The sequence below is a fragment of the Zalophus californianus genome, chromosome 5 (assembly GCF_009762305.2).
Source record: "Zalophus californianus isolate mZalCal1 chromosome 5, mZalCal1.pri.v2, whole genome shotgun sequence".
In the NCBI taxonomy this organism is placed as follows: domain Eukaryota; kingdom Metazoa; phylum Chordata; class Mammalia; order Carnivora; family Otariidae; genus Zalophus; species Zalophus californianus.
This window is the reverse complement of record NC_045599.1, coordinates 111,294,005-111,313,675: the sequence shown is the minus strand read 5'-3', so window position 1 is coordinate 111,313,675 and position 19,671 is coordinate 111,294,005. Positions and strand designations below refer to the sequence as shown.

At 48.7% G+C, this 19,671-nt stretch overlaps 2 protein-coding genes across 4 annotated transcripts in view; one reads left to right on the top strand and one right to left on the bottom strand.

Annotated features, from left to right (window-relative positions):
• SLC36A1 (solute carrier family 36 member 1) overlaps positions 1–19,671 on the top strand; it is a 252,623-nt gene that overhangs the window by 100,380 nt on the left and 132,572 nt on the right. The window lies entirely within an intron of this gene.
• Positions 1–19,671, bottom strand: part of FAT2 (FAT atypical cadherin 2) — an 83,180-nt gene that overhangs the window by 45,956 nt on the left and 17,553 nt on the right. Inside the window, exons 2-9 of one of the 2 annotated variants that reach the window (XM_027605685.2) lie at positions 18,665–18,870; positions 13,373–16,652; positions 11,492–11,806; positions 5,596–5,654; positions 3,881–4,192; positions 2,678–2,888; positions 1,205–1,344; positions 314–595 (exon numbers count right to left, since the gene is read on the bottom strand). In XM_027605685.2, the coding sequence (XP_027461486.1) occupies positions 314–595; positions 1,205–1,344; positions 2,678–2,888; positions 3,881–4,192; positions 5,596–5,654; positions 11,492–11,806; positions 13,373–16,631 (4,578 nt within the window). In that variant the 5' untranslated portion in view covers positions 16,632–16,652; positions 18,665–18,870. The remainder of the gene's footprint in view (positions 1–313; positions 596–1,204; positions 1,345–2,677; positions 2,889–3,880; positions 4,193–5,595; positions 5,655–11,491; positions 11,807–13,372; positions 16,653–18,664; positions 18,871–19,671) is intronic. The other variant, XM_027605684.2, reaches the window with a different exon arrangement.

Below are 19,671 nucleotides of genomic sequence, written 5' to 3'. Positions count from 1 at the left end.
TCAGTCCCCATTGTGGTCATGCAGTCATAGAGCAGGGCGAAAACTGTTGGGGGGTATTTGGAGTGAACCCAGAGAAAGCCGGGGTTGCAGGATATTCCTTGGCAGCTCTCCCCTCTTCTTTACTCTCAGGCATCCCTAATGGAAGGTGCCCCTGGCTGACTGTAAAATGTCACATTTCATGTCATGGGTCATCATGAGCATCAGTACACCTGGCTCGTCAGGGGAAAGGGAAACTTCAGCGTGCCTCTGTGCATGTCCACCACCACACATCCACATGCAAGTGCATCTTTCCCTGATCTCTCAGCTTACTCACCATAACTGTCAGTGTGTGCTGGGAGGGGCCCAAGCCCAGGTTCAACTTCCCCACAGTTACCAAGACACCACTGCTTGGGTCCAGCTGGAAGAGGCTGACACTTTCCGGGTCTTGGCTGCCATGTAGGGTATAGATTAGGCCCTTGCCCTTGTCTGGATCCGTGGCCTGGACTCGGAGGAGCTCCACCCCAGGCAGTGTATCCTGGGGAACTCTGACTTCATAATGAGCCTCCAGAAACTGGGGCCGATGGTGGTTAACATTGGCAATCATGAAGATGTAGACCTAGGGAGGAGAATGAGAGAGAAGGTAGACCATAAGCTCTAGGGGGTCAGCGACCTTGTCTGTCTGGTTCTTCACCATATCATCTGTGCCTAGCACAGTGCCTGGCACACAGCCGTCACTCAATAAATATTTGTTGAATGAATGATAGGATTTCAAAATCACAAGGCTTTGAAATAACATGCAGTCTAGTGGTTTTCAAAAGCAAAATTCTGATCCAAAGGGCCTTTTCTTCAAGTGAATTTTTTTGTGAAATTCCAAAAACATCTGAAACAGATAAAACTCTGGCTGAAACCATGGTAGAAATCCAGAGCCCCACTTACTGTCCTTTCTCGTACCCCTGGTAGCCCCTATGGAACTCTATCTTTAATTGAAAACTGATCATTTAGACAAAGCCCTTGATTACACAGAGATCCACAGTGGAAACAAGAATTGTCCCAAGAGCACAGAAGTAGAAAGTATATCAGGTAAGACTGGAATGCGAAACCTTGATTCCAAATTCAGTGCCCTCTGAGCTACACCACATCCACCAAAATTCTTCTGTAGCTTTATCCCAACCAAGGAGGCCTCCCATCCCCTCTCAGCTCAGGGGTCCCCAGGGAGGCCTCTAACCTGAGTGGCAATGGTGTGGGACCCATCGGTCACCTCCACAGTCAAGTTATAGCTCGACCTCCTCCTTGTGTCGAGAGGCTTGGCGATGACAATGCTGCCCGTGGTCTTCTCAATATCAAAGTCCATGTCCTTGTCACCTCCTAGAGTGGGAGCAGGGGGTAAAGCACACTCACCTTCAGTGATGGGGGCTGTAGTACTGTCCCGGCATTTGGCCGGCAGATTGAGAGGAGGTGGTAGTAGATCCTGTCAAGTTATTGTCAATTTTTTTTTTGAGATTTTATTTATTTGACAGAGAGAGACACAGCGAGAGAGGGAACACAAGCAGGGGGAGTGGGAGAGGGAGAAGCAGGCTTCCCGCCGAGCAGGCAGCCCGATGCGGGGCTCGATCCCAGGACTCTGGGATCATGACCTGAGCCGAAGGCAGACGCTTAACGACTGAGCCACCCAGGTGCCCCTACAGAAGAGAAAAACAACTAAACGGAAAGACATCAACATTTTAGCAGTGGATTATCTTCTGACTGGTGGGAGTTTTTGGTGATTTTAATTTTCTTCTCGCACTCATTGGTGTTTCCTAAGTGATCTACAGAGTACACATGTTAATTTTGTATGAAAGAAATAAAGCCAAACAAGAACAGTGAATCAGAATTAAAAGTAGATCCAGGAGGTCAAAAAGCTTGGGACAGGTGTACATCCAATCTCTGAACCAGGCTGGGAATCTCTATAATAAGACTCCATGGTTCATGTGGTCCTGGAACTCTCAGAGATTCTTAACCTGGAATCCCTGGGTGGGTTTCAGAGAATCTATAAATCCTTATATTTGTATGCAAACGTGTGTGTGTGCACATGCAAATCTTTCTGGGAAGAGGGCTTGAGCATTCATTAGATTCTCAAATGATTCATCAGATTCCCAAAGGGGTCTGTGATTCTCCTCTCCCCAGATATTTTAACAAAATCTTGGTTTAGAGACAGAAAGGAATTTCAGAGAAGACCATGAGAGCTTGGACTCAAATGTCTCCTATAAAGAGAATGGATCGTGAGGATGCAACCTGGGATCAGAACATTAAGCATGGCCCCAGGGTACAGTGGTCCTCAGGCTCCTGGTGAATGATGTCAGCTCTGCATGGATCTCACATTGAGGCAGGAGAGGAAACACAAAACTTGTGCTTTCTCCTGAGTCTTCCAGGCCCTTGGAGTAATTGAGGTTCTGTCCAACTCTGGCTAGGGGGGCACCAGTGAGGCCATGGAGGCTCTCCCCTCATGAGATCATAGCTGGTGTGGAAGGCAAGTTTGGCAGAAGTGGTGCTTCTACTCACCCGCTCCCCCGGAGGATAAGGGAAGAGACAGTCACCACTCATAGCCAAAGGGGAGGTTCCGGGGAGCATGACCTGAATGAGAGCACTGAGAAGGACTGTTCTGTGAGGACCAGGGCTGGGCTATAAGGTTGGGAGGGGCTGGCCTTCGTAGGGCTCTCACCGGAGATGTTGAACCAGAAGAGACCGGGTCGGCCCTCCACACTGATGACGCCCACCATGTGGTTCACAGGGTCTGTCTCCATGACCGTAAAGCTGTAGTGGGGCTCGTCAAAGGCCAGTGGTATGGAGGAGGACCGGGGCTGGGGGATCCACTCAATGTGTAGCCGGACACTGGCCGAGAGTGGTGGCTGCCCACTGTCTGTTGCTTTGATCTGAAAAGAAGCCAAACCTGAAATTGAGGATTTGTCTGTAGGGTTGGGGCCAAGAAAAAGAAGACCTGGGTGGTCAGCCAAGAGACAGAGTGCCCTGTGACTGGTGGAGCTGGACTTTTAGCCACTCGTCCATTCATTCAACACACTATAAACAGGCATCATGCTAGTTGCTGCAGGCACAGTGGTGAACAAAACAAATAACCTGTGCTCAAGAACTCCATGTGTAGGGAAAAAATAATCAGAGCCACCATTAACTGAAGCCTTACTGTGTGCTAGTTCCCGAGCTGGACTTGGCATACATGGGCCTTCTTAACAACCATAAACATAAACTAAATAGAATTTATGGAGCTCTCACTAGTATCTGGCCCTGCTCTAAGAGCAATATGTGCAATATCTAATTTAATTCTCATGACAGCCCTGAGAGAGGTACCATTATATCTCCCTTTCGCAGGAGGAAATGTATTCAGCTGCCAGGGATCATCTGCCTGGCCAGCAGTGAGGCTGGGGTTGGATTCAGGCTGTCAGACACGAGAGTCCATATCTTAACCACTTGTTATTTGGCTTCCTACCAGGAAAATGTTCTTATCCCCATTTTACAGATGATAAAACAAAGTCTCAGAGAGGTTCAGTGACTTGTCCAAAGTCACAAAGGTGTAAAATGGCAGAGCTAGGGCTGGAACGCAGGCTTACCTCCAAAGTCTATGCTACTCTCACCAAAATCCTTACCTCTAAGAATAGAGCAGATTTCCCAGACAAGGACCTTATTGCCTTCAAAGAGAAAGGCCCAGAATTCTGACGCTTTAGCTGATGTCAGGGCTCCCACTTCTCTCGGAGAAAGCCAGGGAAGGGAGTACCACCTCCACCATGCCTGATGACTGTTTCCCTTCTCCTGTATCCTCAAAGAAAAACTGTTTCCCTTCTCCTGTATCCTCAAAGAAAATCCCTTAGCAGTTATGACACTCCCCTCTCTGCAGCCTCCATCCCCTCCTCACCGTGAGGATGTTGTACTCTCCGGCTGTGAAGGTGCTGCTGGATGACACCATGCCTGTGACTGGGTCGATACCGAAGCTCCCCTCGTCACTTTCCTCGATACTGTAGGTGACCCTGCCATTGAGACCCTCATCAGGGTCTGAAGCCACCAGCCTGTACACGGGCCCGGGGGTGGCCGGGCTCAGCCTCTCTGGAAGGCGGACATTGAAGAGCTTATGGGAGAACACAGGGGGGTTGTCATTGACATCTAAGATGCGTACCACCACCCTGGAGGTGGACTTTAAGGAGGGCTCCCCGTTGTCCAGCACAGTCACCTGGGGACGGAATAGAGGATGAATTGCCAAATGCAAAGCAGTGAGTATGCATCTCCACCCACTGCAACCCTACCACGACCCCTGCCTTCCACAGCCTGGAAATATTAGTCAGTCTGTTCTTTGGTACATGCTTGTGATTTTTATTATCATAACTTCACCTACTTGGAACCCAGCTCTCTGGTAACCTCGCCCACAGGAAAGCCAGCAAGAACAGAGAAAGAAACCAGAAAGAACTGGAAGAAAACAAAGCCACAGAGGCTCTAGAGAAGAGCTGGTGCTCTTTACTCAGGAGGCCCATGGGCCATTTTCTCGGAGACCATTTACTTTTTATTTGCTAGTAACTCTCATAAGCTTTGTTCTCCAGTTTCCTTAAGCTACTGGAGGTTAGAAAAAAACAAAGGAGAAGATGTTTATGAAGGAGTGGGTGGTACCTTTTGAGTCAGACATGTGGACCGATGCATGAAATGAAATCCAGAGGGAGAGAAGAGGCACTAAGACAATTTCAGAATCAGGGGCTATTACATGTAGGAGCAAATCGTCCCATGCATCAGTAGCCCCAAGGGCATCCTACAAGATACGACATTTCCACTCTAAGTGGTTCTGAATTTTTAAAATATTTTGGTATTTAGAGAGAAATACCTCTACTGAATTAGGGAGCATGCCTCAGTCTCAGAAGGCCATTTAGCAGCTTCTTACTAATAATACCTATTTCTGACAAAGGGAACGTGCAGACCTGGGAGGATAGAAGGCCAATTTATTTCAATTCTGCTGAAGAATGTGTGTCCCTCCCACCTGATTCTTTAAGACTAGAAGAGGTGCCTGTTCATCAGTTATGAATTGCTCCAGAGGGGACATAACTAGATTCCTTCTGATATACTCCCCTCTTATCTGATTTACTGACTCCTCTTGTTGGAATGGGCACTGGGGATGTTTATGTGATTTTAGAAACATCCTAGAACCCACAGATCTAGAGAACAAAGCTCTGGGTTTTCATCTGGGCCCAGCTACTGACGGTCATAGTGCTTGACCTGGGGTGACTCTCTCTCTGGCTGTAAGGGTGAGCTGGAAACCAGACTCAGCAAGGGCATAGCTTGTGTGTACCACTCCCTCTTCCTGCACTCACTGCAGGCTTTACTAATCAATCAGCGCTTCCTGCCCAGCCCAGACGTGGTTTCAGATTCCTCCCCTTTCCAGGGCTGGAAAGCCACGGAAGCCCCTGAGAGCCTTTGCCACCAACCACAGCAAGATTCAGCTTAAGAAACTCCTCCGCCCTGAGCCCAGCACCCTCCTCAGCCGCCGTGCCTGGAGACACGCGCGTGTGGCCCCAAGGCCTGGCTCAGCTTCCGCTTGGAGTTCCTCAGGAGGTTTCTGAATCCAGTGAATGAGTTCACACGACTGCTCACCTCCAGAATATGTTCGCCCTTGTTCTCTCTGTCCAGCTGCCGGGCTGTGGTGAGGAGACCTGGGGGAGAGGTGGGAAGAGCGAGACCTGAGCAAAGGGCTCCCAGGGCCACTGTCTTGGGGATGAATTGGCAGATACATCCAAATCCTAAGGCAGAAGTTTTCTGGTCTTTGGAGAACAAGGACATTAAGGGGGAATGGGACTCTGCAGAAGGAGAAGGGCAAGTGAGGAAGTGAGGAAGTGGGAGAGTGCAGCAGAGCTCACGGGATCAGCAGAGGCTCCCACCTACGACCCACTTTCACCATTAGGAGGGATGCTGTGCACAATGTACTGTGGGCGGGAGGGGAGGCAGCTTGTGTCCCCTGGGCTCCTCTCTGCTCGCCTGTAAATTGAGGAAGGTGGATTTGGTTATCTATAAGTCTAGTTTTAATCTTCTGAGGCACAACGGCTATAAACTGAGGCCACCTGAGGCCACAAAGGAGAGAAGGTGCCAGTTCTCTGCAGACATCAGGGAAGTCAAGATGGAGGTTACACGAGAGGGGGCATCCAAGCCCACAGACAGGGCGGTCAGGGCTGGGTAGGGAAGGTCTCTGAAAGGAAAGCAGAGCAGATAGGGGTCAGTGGATCATCTGGAACTTTCAGTAAGTTTTTTGTTTGTTTGTTTGTTTAGGCAATTAAATGATGCAGTAATGAAGTGTGGGGATGGGGGCTGTGAGGGGAGAGGGGAGGGGGATTCGGCGTTGGGGTGGAGCCTCCAGTGCTGGAAATGGGAGTACGTGTGAGGAGTGGCCTCTGTTAGTTAAGTGTTCTTGCCTTTTGCAGTAGAACCAAGTCACCAGTAGAACCAAGCTCCCTCTGTCCGCTGAGCGTCTCGGCCTGACTTTCTCTTCCATGACTGAGGGCAGGCATTGGGGGGGAGCAGAGGTTTCTGGAAAGCCCCACAGCCAGAGGCCCTTTCGGTCAGGGAAGAAAGACACACTCCGCTGGGACAGTGTGAATATTGTCCCAGGTGACCCCACCCAGCTCATCCCCAAGATGAGGGGCCTGACAAGGAAGCACCCAGGATCCAGGGGGCCCCAGGAAGAGGGCGGGGCAAGAGGGCCTCAGCTGGTAAACCATCCCGGTGGCTGCGTGCGTGCTGGCTTCCCTCCTTGCACCTTCTCTCTCTCTATCCCCTCTTGTCGCTTTCCCTCCTGTCTCTCTCTCTCTGTTTCTCCCTCACCATCCTCCTTCCCTCTCACCCTCCCCACCTCTCTGCTGCTCCCCCTTACCCCTGTTTACCTCTCTGAATCACACAATTCTTTCTCTGTCTCTCTGATTTTTCTTCTTCCTTTCCTTTCTCTCACCTCCACATCCCCTGACCTTCTAAGAGCCAGTGTCCCTATAATTGCTGCGGCAATTATATTATCTCCATTGCCTGTGGCTTCCGGGTCATTGCCTCTGTTGTCAGCCTCATCCCCCTCTCTGAGGTCAGTGTCCAATTCCCAGGAAGCACTGTGCAGAATGGGGACATGGCAGAGCCACCCCACAGGGCTGTGTGAGGGCCGACTGAATGTTCTTCCTGGCATGAGGTGGGCCCTCATCATTTCTCCTCTCCAAACAAATGTTTCCCATCACCCATCTCAGGCCCATCTTTGACTTTTCCTCATCCAGTGATTTTCCAACCACTGTCGATTCCACTTCAAATGGATTCCAAATCCTTCTATGCCATTCACCCTGACCCACCACGGTCTAGGTCTTACCCCAACCACCTGCCCAGCTCCCTCTCCAACAGGATCCTAACAGCCAACTCTCATGGAGCTCCTGCGTGTCCAGATGTTCTTCCAAGCTCTTCATCTCTCTCTCTCTCTCTCTCTCTCTCTCTCAGTCAGCTCATCTAATCTTCACAACCACATGGGAGGGAGCCATTATCATCTGCACTTCACTGGTGGGAAAACTCAGGCATAGAGCAGCTGAGTAACTGTCCGAGATCCTATAATGAATAAGTGGGGGGAATGGGATCTGCCTTTAGACAACTGACCTACTCACCGGTTCCTCCCTGCTGGCTATTGCTCCTGTGGCCCTCCCTGCCCACTTGCCCTTGCAGACTGCTGCCTGTCACCCTTCAGCTCAGCATGACCACCCCCGCTCCATGCAGCCATTGCTACCCCACCACGCCGAGCACCTCCCTCTCTCCTCTGAGCAGTCGTGGCCCTGCATCTACATGTATATTATGACAGGTTCCTTCACACTGGCTCATTCAGTTTTTTATGTTCAGATCTTCATGCTTGTGATGGGTCGAACTCCTCCAGGCCTGAAATTGTGTTTTATTATCTTTGCATCTCAACATAGTGCATAGTTTAAATGCTTCATAAGGGCAGACACCTTTAAACATTTGCTGAATGAATGAATGAAGCTCTGACTTCCCTGGAGATCGTAGATGCGGCAGAGATTCATTCATTCATTTCCCTCTTATTTATTGAGGTCCTACTGTGTGCCAGACACTAAAGAAATTATAGAGGGCAAAAATAGTCAAGGTTCCACCCAAAGAACAAATAATCCAATCAAGAAATGGGCAGAAGACATGAACAGACATTTCTGCAAAGAAGACATCCAAATGGCCAACTGACACATGAAAAAGTGCTCAACATCACTCGGCATCAGGGAAATCCAAATCAAAACCTCAATGAGATACCACCTCACACCAGTCAGAATGGCTAAAATTAACAAGTCAGGAAACAACAGATGTTGGTGAAGATGCGGAGAAACGGGAACCCTCCTACACTGTTGGTGGGAATGCAAGATGGTACAGCCACTCTGGAAAACAATATGGAGGTTCCTCAAAAAGTTGAAAATAGAGCTACCCTATGACCCAGAAATTGCACTACTGGGTATTTACCCCAAAGATACAAATGTAGTGATCCGAAGGGGCACGTGCACCCCAATGTTTATAGCAGCAAAACAGCAGCAATAGCCAAACTATGAAAAGAGCCTAGATGTCCATCAACAGATGAATGGATAAAGAAGATGTGGTATATATATAAATGGAATATTGTGCAGCCATCAAAAAAATGAAATCTTGCCATTTGCAACAATGTGGATGGAACTAGAGGGTATTGTGCTAAGCAAAAGAAGTCAATCAGAGAAAGACAATTATCATTTTGAGAAACAAGACAGAGGATCATAGGGGAAGGGAGGGAAAAATGAAACAAGACTAAACCAGAGAGGAAGACAAACCATAAGAGACTCTTAATCTCAGGAAACAAACTGAGGGTTGCTGGAGTGGAGGGAGTTGGGAGGGATGGGGTGGCTGGGTGTTGGACACTGGGGAGGGTATGTGCTATGGTGAGCGCTGTGAATTGTGTAAGACTGATGAATCACAGACCTGTTCTCCTGAAACAGATAATACATTATATGTTAATGAAAAATTAAAAAACAACAACAACAACAAAAAAATAGTCAAGGTTCCTTTCCTAGGAAGCCTTTCAAGTTTAGTGGAGGACAGGGATAATTAATGGAATAATCACACGAATGAATATAATGTTCTATGTGATAAGTGTTTAAAAAAGAAAGGAATGGATGGTGCTAGGAGATGTATTGTAGTATCAGGAAAAACTCTCAAGAAAGAACAGCTGGGCTAGGTTCTGAATGAAGAGCAGGAGTTAGACAAAAGGAGAGGAGAAGAAACTCCTGGAAAAAAGTACAGCGTGTGCAAAGGCCATGTACCAGGACAGGGCGTGGACTGAAACAGGCCACGTGGCTGAAACCAGAGAGTGGCAGGGTGAGAGAGGGAGAATGAAGCCCGAAAGGTCAGCGCGGGCCATGTCAGACCCAAGTGCGTGAGACATGATAGGATCTGACTTTATCTTAAGGATGTGGGGAAACCATCCAAAGTATCCAAGCAAGGAAGTGGGACAATATAATAGTGGTAAGAAAGGTGGGCTGGGGGCTCCATTGCTGACTTGTTATTTTATTTTTAAATGTTCATGCTGGTTAAAATTTCTTCTCCACTGCCAAAAAACTAAACATCTCTGTTCTCTGGGGCATTTTGCCAGACCATGTGTCAGGGAACTGTTGACAGTAAACAGAATAGGGATTTGGAAGATGCTGAGAAGCCGGTGCCTTAGGTGAGAAATCTCTTCTTTCTTCTGAAAGGGGAAGGACAGGATGGGCCCAGGTAGAGAGCCAGCTTAGGCCTATTTTCCAGGGTGAAAGGGTCCTTCGAAAAGGACTAATCCATTCCCTAAGGTCACAAGTTAACAGGAAGGACTCCAAACAAATGTCCCTGTGCAAAGACACTCGTGTCCTCCACCCACTGTCTGTCCCAGGACTTCCAGGTTCATGTTCCTCTTCGTTTCCTTTTGTCTTAAAGATGGGAAACTAGTTTTCTCCCTTTCCACCTCCTCCAATCTCACCAGGGCGCTGTCCTCCCAAGAGTCAATTGTTGGAAGGGCTCCTGGGTGGCTCAGCGGGTTGAGTGTCTGACTCTTGGTTTCAGCTCAGGTCATGATCTCAGGGTCATGGGATCCAGCCCTGAGTTGGGCTCTGCGCTCAGTGGGGAGTCTGCTTGAGATCTCTCTCTCTCTCCCTCCGCCCTTCCCCATGTGCATGCATGTGTGCTTTTGTGCTCTTTTGCTCTCTCTCTCTCTCTCTCTCAAATAAATAAACAAATCTTTAAAAAAAAAAAAAGGGAATTGTTGGAGCCAGAGAATAGGATCTTGGGTTCAAAGGAGAAAATCCTCTGCTATAGGATTGTTGTTCATCCTCTAGGAGTAAGATGTGGCCTTGGAGACATATCCACGGTAGTGGGAGCTAGCTCTCAAATTCCAACACCAACAGGAGCCAAGCAGATAGCATAGATTCGGGGAGCAGGCTGGGAATAGTACGACAGAGAGTGAGGCAACCATGGGGACTGGAGGACGTGCACCTGCTCTGCACAGAAAGCTGCCGTTGGCTCCAGGCAGTTGCAGCCCTGTGCAAATGTGGAGTCAGTGTGGCCAGATCTCCTAGTTTTTTATGAACAACCAGAAATCTGGTGTGTTTTATGGAATTTTCTAATTTTTAAATGTTGTCAACAACTTGAAAAGTCATTGTTTAAAACTTGTGCAAGCCAAATAAAACACCTCTGTGGGCTATGACTGGCTCACTGCTGCAAGCTCATGACCTCTGGATTCCTCTAAACCATCCACTGTCCTTGCCTCAGATGGCCTTGGGTCAAGGATAGTTATTTGTGAGATGGTTGACTCCACTGAAGTGGCTCTCCATTGCCACCACTCTGTGGGCAGAGTTTAGAACAAGGATTAAGAGATTCAGTCTGTAGGAGCACCTGGGTGGCTCAGCCGTTAAGCGTCTGCCTTTGGCTCAGGTCATGATCCCAGGGTCCTGGGATCAAGCCCCACATGGGGCTCCCTGCTCCATGGGAAGCCTGCTTCTCCCTCTCCCACTCCCCCTGCTTGTGTTCCCTCCTTCACTGTGTCTCTCTCTGTCAAATAAATAAATAGAATCTTAAAAAAAGAGAGAGAGAGATTCGATCTGTAGCTGTGACTCGGGAGGGGTGGGTATGGGAGCAAAAGGAGGTCTGAAACAGTCCTGGCTTGAACACCAGGCAACCTGCTTAGCTTCCTAGGCCCTGAGGAAAGAAAGCCGACATACTCTTATTTTCCCAGAGACATAGACTTTATAGAGCAGTGGTTCTCAAACTTAGCACACATAAGAATCCTTTAGATATTTTGTTAAATAAAATATGGATTTCTGGGCCCCACCCTGTGTTCTGATTCAGTAGGTGTAAGGTGGGGCCTCAGAATTTGAATTTCCTACAAGTTCATAGGGTGATGCCGATGATGATGCTGGTGTAGGCCCAAACTTTGAAAAACACTGTTGTAGAGATCCCAGTTCACCCAGATTTCTGAGGTCCTTACCTGTGAGAGGATGAATAACAAAGAATCCCATGTTGTTGCCACTGGTGATGTTGAAGGTCAACTTCCCTTTGGAGCTGGAATCCGGGTCCTGGGCATCCAGCTGAAGCACAGAGGTGTGCAAGGGTGCATCCTCACGGATGGAGGGGTAGAACACGGGTCTGGACATCTGAGGTGGGTTGTCGTTGACATCCGTAACCTCAATGTAGACTTCGGTTACAGAAGAGAGAGGTATGGAACCCCTGTCCACTGCCAGTACCGTCAGCCAGTAGCAGGACACAAATTCTCGGTCCAGGGGTGCCAGAGTCTGAATCATACCTAGGGACAGTTGATCACCAAACCCAAAATATTTTAGAGCCCACACCTTACTTAATAGCCCCCAAATGGTACTATGGAAATAGGAATTCCACAAGAAAAGGTGCCAAGGTGGCATGGGAGCTGCTGAGTCAAACTCAGGCAATTCATGTCCTTTTCTAGAGCCTCTAGGAGCGTTTGTATGCTAAATTAGGCCCATGGCAATTGTCCTTAAACCAGTTCCTTCAAGTTTCAGATATTATAGGTACCAATTTAAGAGTTAGGGATTTGATGAATAAATTGCTGTCCCCCTTTCCAGCATCTTCATTATTTCAGAATCATTATTTCACTCACTCCACAAATTGCTTACTACAGGCCAGCACTGTTCTAGAAGTCACGGGTCTAATAGTGAGCAAAAGAGGCTCGCACCTAAGTTCTCATGGGTCACTCAGCTGGAAGGACTTGTGCGAGAGGACAGGGCCCAGGTCCACAGCCATAGCATGTCAGAGCTGAAGGAACCTCGTTTCTTTTCAGGTGAGGAGATGGAGGCCCAGGGAGAGAATGTGATTTGATTAAGATCATGTAGCAAGTGGGTGGAAGAGCTGGGTCTGTCACTGACTCTCAGTCTAATGCTCTTCCTACCACATCGCCCTGCCCTTCACCCTGGAAATAAATTGCCCATCAGACTGTAAGCTGCTCGAGGACAGTGACCTACCTTTATTCACCGGGTATCTCCCCCAAGGTGCCTATCTCTAGAACCTCACAAGCAGAGGGTGCTTGCAAGTTATTTGTTGAATTGTACTTATTTTCTATGAAGCCTAAAATGAATAAATAAGTTGGTGCCACCTTTTTGGAGGGCAATTTGGAACTATCTATTAACATTGAAAATATACATTATCCTTTGACCCAGCAACTGCATTTTTAAGAGTTTTTCCTGTAAAGATGCATATGTGCAGAAGTATATGATCAAGGATATTACATCTATATGATAGAATAAAATGCAGCTATTAAAAAAGAAGGGAAATATTTATATGCACTGATATATAAGATATCCTGGTGTTATGTTATGGGGAAAAAAGGTATTGCAGACTTAGTGTCTTTTGTGTTATTTTCTCATACAATAAAATAAACAGTGATGATATATCAGACTCAAAGAAGAAAAATTTACAAGATTATAGACCAAATTGTTAATAAAGATTATATCTGGGGAGGTGGGACACAAAAAAATACATTCATTTTTAAATTATATATAAAAATTTGTAACCATGATGCATTACCTCTACAAGCACATATATATGTTATATATATAATAGTTATATATAATATATAATATGTATTATGTAACATATGTGTGTATATGAATGTATACACAGATGCCAATGAGATGGGTGATTTGACTTAAATGGACACACACACACACACATATATCTCCAGTATGATAAATTTAAAATAAAATGGACAAGAAGGAGAGTCCCTATTTATTGCCTTTCTTTTTAGCCTGCAGCCTGCCTTCTTTCAGGACAGCACCTGATCTCCTTAGGCCCATTGTCTCCCAGCACCTGGCATTCCCATCCACCCCACTCCCAGTACCTGTGTCTTGGTTGATGCTAAAGGCTGCAAGACTGGTGCCAGCCCTCAGGAAGTACTGGAGATCCCCATCCAAGCCACTGTCATCATCGTGGGCAGCCACTAACATCACCTGGGTGCCGGAGGGGCTATTTTCCTGCACCTGGCCCTGGTGCACAAAGGAGGCAAAGCGGGGAGGGTGGAGATTCTCATTCACATCCAGGACTATCACTTCCACATGGCAGAGGGTCCTGCGGGCCAGGGGCTTCCCACTGTCGCTGGCCCACAAGCTCAGATTGTATCCAGCCCGCCTCTCAAAATCCAGCTCTCTCTCCAGACTGAGTGCGCCAGTCATCAGGTCCACGTGGAAGGTCCCATGGGCATCATCCAATAGGACATAACGCACTTCTCCTGCAGGGCCCACATCAGGATCAGAGGCATCCAGAAATGTTAGAATCGTACCTGGAGGCATATCCTCTGGGACTTTCAGGCTGCTGAGTTCTGTGATGCACTGAGGAGAGTTGTCATTGGCATCTTCCAATGTGATTATCAGGTCAGTGACAGAGAAGAGCTGGTGGCCCTTCCTGGGCTGATCCCTGGCCTCCACCTTGAGTATATATCGTGGTTCTGATTCCCGGTCCAGGTGTCCTGTGACAGCCAGTTCCCCAGTGAGGGGATGAAGGGCGAACTTATCCGTGGGGTTTAGCAGGGTGTAGCGAACCCTCCCATTGTCATCCGAGTCAGCATCTTTTGCTTTCAACTCTGCAACTGTGGTTCCAACTTCTGTGTCCTCTGAGATGGTTATCTGATACCCCCCAGGAGGAAATCTGGGTGTGTTGTCATTCCAGTCTTTCACATTCACCGTCAGCAGCTTCCAGGATGACTTCTGCGGAGTGCCCAGGTCATACACTGTTACATTGAGGATATAGAAATTGGTCGCTTCATAGTCCAAAGGGGCAGCTACAGTGAGCAGCCCTGTCTCTAGCTCCATGTCAAAGCAGCCCTCGTCATTGCCATCTGCAATCACATAGACCAGTTTGCCATTAAAGCCAGTGTCAGGGTCTATGGCTGCCAGGCGGGCCAGGGAGGTATTGACAGGAACCCGCTCAAGGATGTCAATGGACTGTGGGAAGTGGTCCTCAAACTGGGGGGTATGATGATTGATCTGATATGCACTTAAGGAAATGAAGTCCTCATCATTGGAGTCCTGGTTCTGAAACCCAACAGAATGGAGGATGGTCTTTGTGAAATGTGTCAATACTCCTGTTTTATCACATGTTATAGGGACCTCAAAACGAGGGTCTTTTACTATAGTAATATTCAAAGTTGTGGGCGAGGCATAGTGTTTCCCGTCTGAGGCTGTAATTTTCAGGGAATAGTTGATGGGTTGACCAGAAGTATGATTGATAAAAGAGCGTTTGAGTGATATCACCCCAGAGAAATGATTTAGGTCAAAATACTGTAGTTCATTGCCTGACACAAACTCATATTTTAGATTCTGAAGCTCATCCACATCTATAGCTGACACGGTCATTACAGATTTTCCTACTGGCCAGTCTTCACGGATAGACCCAGTGCAGTTGACTTGCTCAAACATAGGCTTGTTGTCATTCAAGTTCTTGAGCCTAAGAGATATAGACACTTCCTTTTCCTGGTGAAATGGGGATCCCCAATCTGATGCCCTTACTCGGAAGGTATAAATTCTTTTCATGAGCTCATAGTCCATGGGTTTGGAGGTGGAGATGATCCCCAGATAAGGGTCGATAGAAAAGGGCACAGCTTTTGGACGAGTGATGGAATAGGTGATGTATCCATTCTCTCCATGATCCTGGTCTGTGGCACTAACTGTCAAAACACTGGTGCCTGGGGGGATGTTCTCATCAAAGGTACCATCATAGGAGGACCTGCTGAAGATGGGGGCATGGTTGTTACAGTCCACGATATTGATGACCACGGTGGTGGAAGCCAGGCCCGGTGAGGTTCTGATGTGTAGCTGGTAGTGGGTTCGGTCATGGAAGTCCATGAGCTTTGTGGTGGTGATGAGTCCAGTGCGAGCATTAAGTCTAAACCCCGCATTCTCTGAGGATGGCTTTAGAACATACTGCAGGTTGGGGAAGGCTCGGGTTATTTTCACCATCACCACGCGGCTCCCAGGAGGGGAAAACTCACTAAGCTGCACTCTGTAAATGGCCTTCTCAAATTTAAGGGAAGCCAGTTTGGAAGGCGGTAGGTGAAAGCCCCTGATCTGGGAATAAAAAGAAGGCCTGCTCCCACTCCTGGCCTGCAGGCTGAGGTTGAATCCATGAAGGTGCTCCAGCCAGTCAATGTCTTTGACCGACACCAAACTGAACTCATTGCTTCGGGTGTAAGACTTGATGGCTTTGAAGTACTTTCCAGGGTCACCACCAACAATTTCCAGTGAGTCCACTTCAGCACCTGAGCTGTTTGCATCCACCGTAACAGTGGCATAGGTGGTACCCTCACTGCTGTCTGGTGGAGCCACCACCACTGAGGTGATGGCTGGGGGCTTCCTGAGGGCAGGCTCCACGTGGATGATGAGCGCAGCCAGATTACCAAAGCCATTGCCCTCTGAGATTTTCCTCATGCGGTCCACAGCCATCACCTGGAGCTCATACCTCCCTCGCCAGGTGACATTGAGCTTCCCAGCCAAGGTGACCACGCCGCTGGTGGGATGGATGGCAAACATCTCTGACCTCGTGTTAAAGGCATAATAGAACTTGGCATTTTGGCCCAGATCAGCATCTGTGGCGGTCACCTTGCAGATGGGGCTCTTGAGGAGCATGTCCTCAGAGATGGTGACTCGGTATGAGGGCGGGGAGAAGAGGGGCTTCAGGTCATTCTGGTCCAGGATGTGGACCACCACGCGGGTTAAAGCTTCTAACTCCAAGGTCTTCTCCGTGGCTTGGATGATGAGGGTGTAGCTGTCTCGCACCTCCCTGTTCAGAAGGGCCGTGTTGCTGCTCTTTGTCCTTAGTCTCAGAAAGCAGAAGTTGCCCACCACGTACTCCTCTGTTTTAAACACATTGGCCACGTCCCCGGAGATAATCCGGTATCTCACTGCCCACTGGGGCTCGGCCAAGTAAATGCCCATTTTCACAGAGCTCTCCACGTAGGTCTTGGGGGCAGAGTTTTCATAGATGGTCGCATTATAGAGAGAGTGTGTGAAGCGCCAGGCGGAGGTGGAGAGGAGACCTTCTCGGGGCTTCTCACAGGTTGTACAATGGAGCAAGAAAATGACAAAGCCCAAGAAGGCAATAATCATGATGGAAAAACTCCCAAAGCCCTGGGCAAAAAAAAGAGAAGGGTATAAGTTAGGAAAGAAATGTCTCTTACTGCTGTGGTTCTTAGCTGGGGTGATTTTGCCCCTCAGGGGACACTTGGCAATGTCTGAAGACATTTTCAACTGTCCCAGCTTGTGGGGGAGGGGGAGATACTGGCATCTAGTGGATAGAGGCTGGGGTCCTTACTAAACATCCTACATCACACAGGACAGCCTCCCAACAACAAAAAATCATCCAGCCCCAAATGTCAATTAGTGCTGAGGTTGCGAAACCCCATATTTGAAGACTAACAGACTAGTTTAAATGCTTTCTCAGGGGTACCTGGCAGACACAACACAGTCCTGACCACTTGACTCCTTTTCCCACAAAACCTTCAATGGCTCCCCAGTGGCGGTAGAGTACTTTCAACCAGGTACCCAAGCTTAGCAATCTGGCTCTAGGTACTTCCTACAGAACCCCTCCATCAAGGCTAAGGTCCAGCCAAACTGAGCTGCATCTGCACATGCCGGGGCTGCAGAAAAGCAAAGTGACCAAGATCACGGGCCTGGCATCAGGCTGCTTGGCCATCAGCCCTGGCTCCACCACTTACTAGCTGGGTGATTTTCTGGGCAGGTTATTTAACCTCTATGGGCCTTGATTTCCTCTTCTGTAGAATGGGGATAAGGATATTATCTACCTCATTGGGTTGTTGTGAAAATTAAATGGACTAACAAAGGTAAATGACCCAGCAGGGGGGCTGGGACATAGAAGTTTTAACTTAATATGGGCTATTATTAATAATAAGAAACTCCGTTTCATAAAGGGAAGGGACCCATCCAGGGCCTTACAGCTAGATAGAGGCAAAGCAAGAATTAGACCTGGGGCTCCTTGCATCATTGGCCAGGGCTGCTTCCCCTATCCCAGGCTTACCTGCACCTGTCACACCACTAGTCCCTTTGGATGGGGCCTGGTTCTGACTCACCCTGTAACTTCAAATCTCCTGGAATGTCCGAGCTACAATGGACCTTTGAGACATGGAGTTCTGACCCCACTCCTCATGCACAGATGGGGAAATAGAGCCCCAGAGGGGAGATGAGTCTTGCCCCATTTCACATAGTGGGTGGCGAGGAAAGAACTCATCCCTGGGAGTTGTTTAACTGGCCCTGAATGAGTACTTCTCCCCCTAAGACCTGCTGCAGCTCCCATTCTCTCCCGTGCCATTTCCCACATGGCTCATCCCTGAACTCCAGCCTGGGTTAAAAGTCCAACTTCAGGGTTAAGGACAGGGAGAAGATAGAGTGGGAGTAGGGGAGGGCAAAGTTTGGTTGCCAAACTAGACCTTTCAGAAGCAAAGTATGAGGCTGCGTACACCAGGCTGGTGCCTGGCCTGCTCCTGAGAGTCCTTCTCCAAGGAGCTCCGCGGCTGTCAGCCAGATGTGTGGAGCATTCCTGGATGAAACAGGCAAGACTTGTTTTTCCAGTTGCCTTGCTCTTCAAAGGCAAGGAAGAGTTAAACTCCCGGGGCAAGAGGGGAAAGGAGAGGCTTGCATCCTTGTCTTTCCAGAGTCCTGAGGGAGCTGAATGCATCTTCTTTAAGACCTGGCAGGGAGCATCCCAACATGGGAGGCGGGAGTAGAAAAGTCTGCCTAACTTGGGATCTGCAAGCCTGTGACGGGAAAGAATTTGAAAATGCCCCATCCTTCCAGCCTCCCTACCGCCATCCTTCTCTTGAAATCCTATTGGTGGCACCGTAGGCCTAGCACCTCAGAGAAGAGCGGGGCAGGAATGGAGGCAGATTCTACACTTGGGGTGGCTATTCTCCATCCTTCCTGCCCTCTACTCTTACCCCTCACTTACCGCTGCAGCTCACAATGGAGCTGACCCCAGGCAAAAGCCATATTCCTTCCATTCCACTCACCCCATCCCTGACAGAGTCTCCTGCAAGAGGGGGTGGACCTCCGAGTCACGGGGACCCCAACCCCCCAGAGTGGCATCGCGTTGGAAGTTGAAGCCCCAAGGAAAAATGAGTTCTTACCCTAGTCCCAGGTCTGCTCACTCTGCAGCCCAGCGAGCCTGGGGTGCGTACAGCCTCCCTGCTCCGCCTGCCCTGCTTTGCAGAAAGCTTCCTGCTCACCAGGTCAGCACCTGTGTAGGGCAGGCCCCAACAAGACACACCATTCGGCCGCTGCACAAGCGTCTTGTAGAGATGAGCTCAGGGAAGAAAGCAGGGGCAGGGTCTCCCTGGAAGGGGATAAGATGCAAAGAGAATGCACCCTTGGATGAGGGTTTGGTGAGCAGGGCTGTGTTCAAAGCTGTAAGACCCACAGACCAGGCAAGTGGTTTGCTGAGGAAGGGCCTGTGTCTGGACATTTGTTTCCTAACACTATGCCTGGGCAAGTGAACAGGTTTGCAAGGTGGAGAGGCATGTTGGGTTCCCTGGGCTGCCCTCCCAGCCCACAGCACCTAGGACCATTATTTTGAAACACCTTGTGAGGGGTGCCTGGTGGCTCAGTCAGTTAGGCATCTGCCTTTGACTCAGGTCACGATCCCAGGGTCCTGGGATCGAGCCCCACGTCCTGACTCCCTGCTCAGCGCAGAGTCTGCTTCTCCCTCTGCCCCTCTTCTCCACTTGTGCTTGCTTTCTCTCTCTCTCTCTCTCTCTCAGATGAATAAATAAAATATTTTTTTTAAAAAGAAACATCTTGTGAAAACACAAATCAATTCAGATCACTTCCCTTCTTAAAATTTTCCAGTGGCTTCCCCTAGCATTCAGATTAAAATCTAAACTCCTTACTATGGCCTACAAGGCCATGTGGGCCCACATGCCTGCCTGCTTTTCTAATGATACCTCCCAGCACTCTCCCCATTGTTCATCAAGCTGCAGCCACATGGGCCTCCTTTCTCCTCCACAAACATGCCAAACTAGAGTCTGCCTCAGGGCCTTTGCACTTGCTCTTTCCCTTAATATTCTCACATGGCTGGCTCCTTCTTGTTATCTTTCTTCCTGGCTCAGCTCTCAGGTGTCACATTCTAACACTCAGT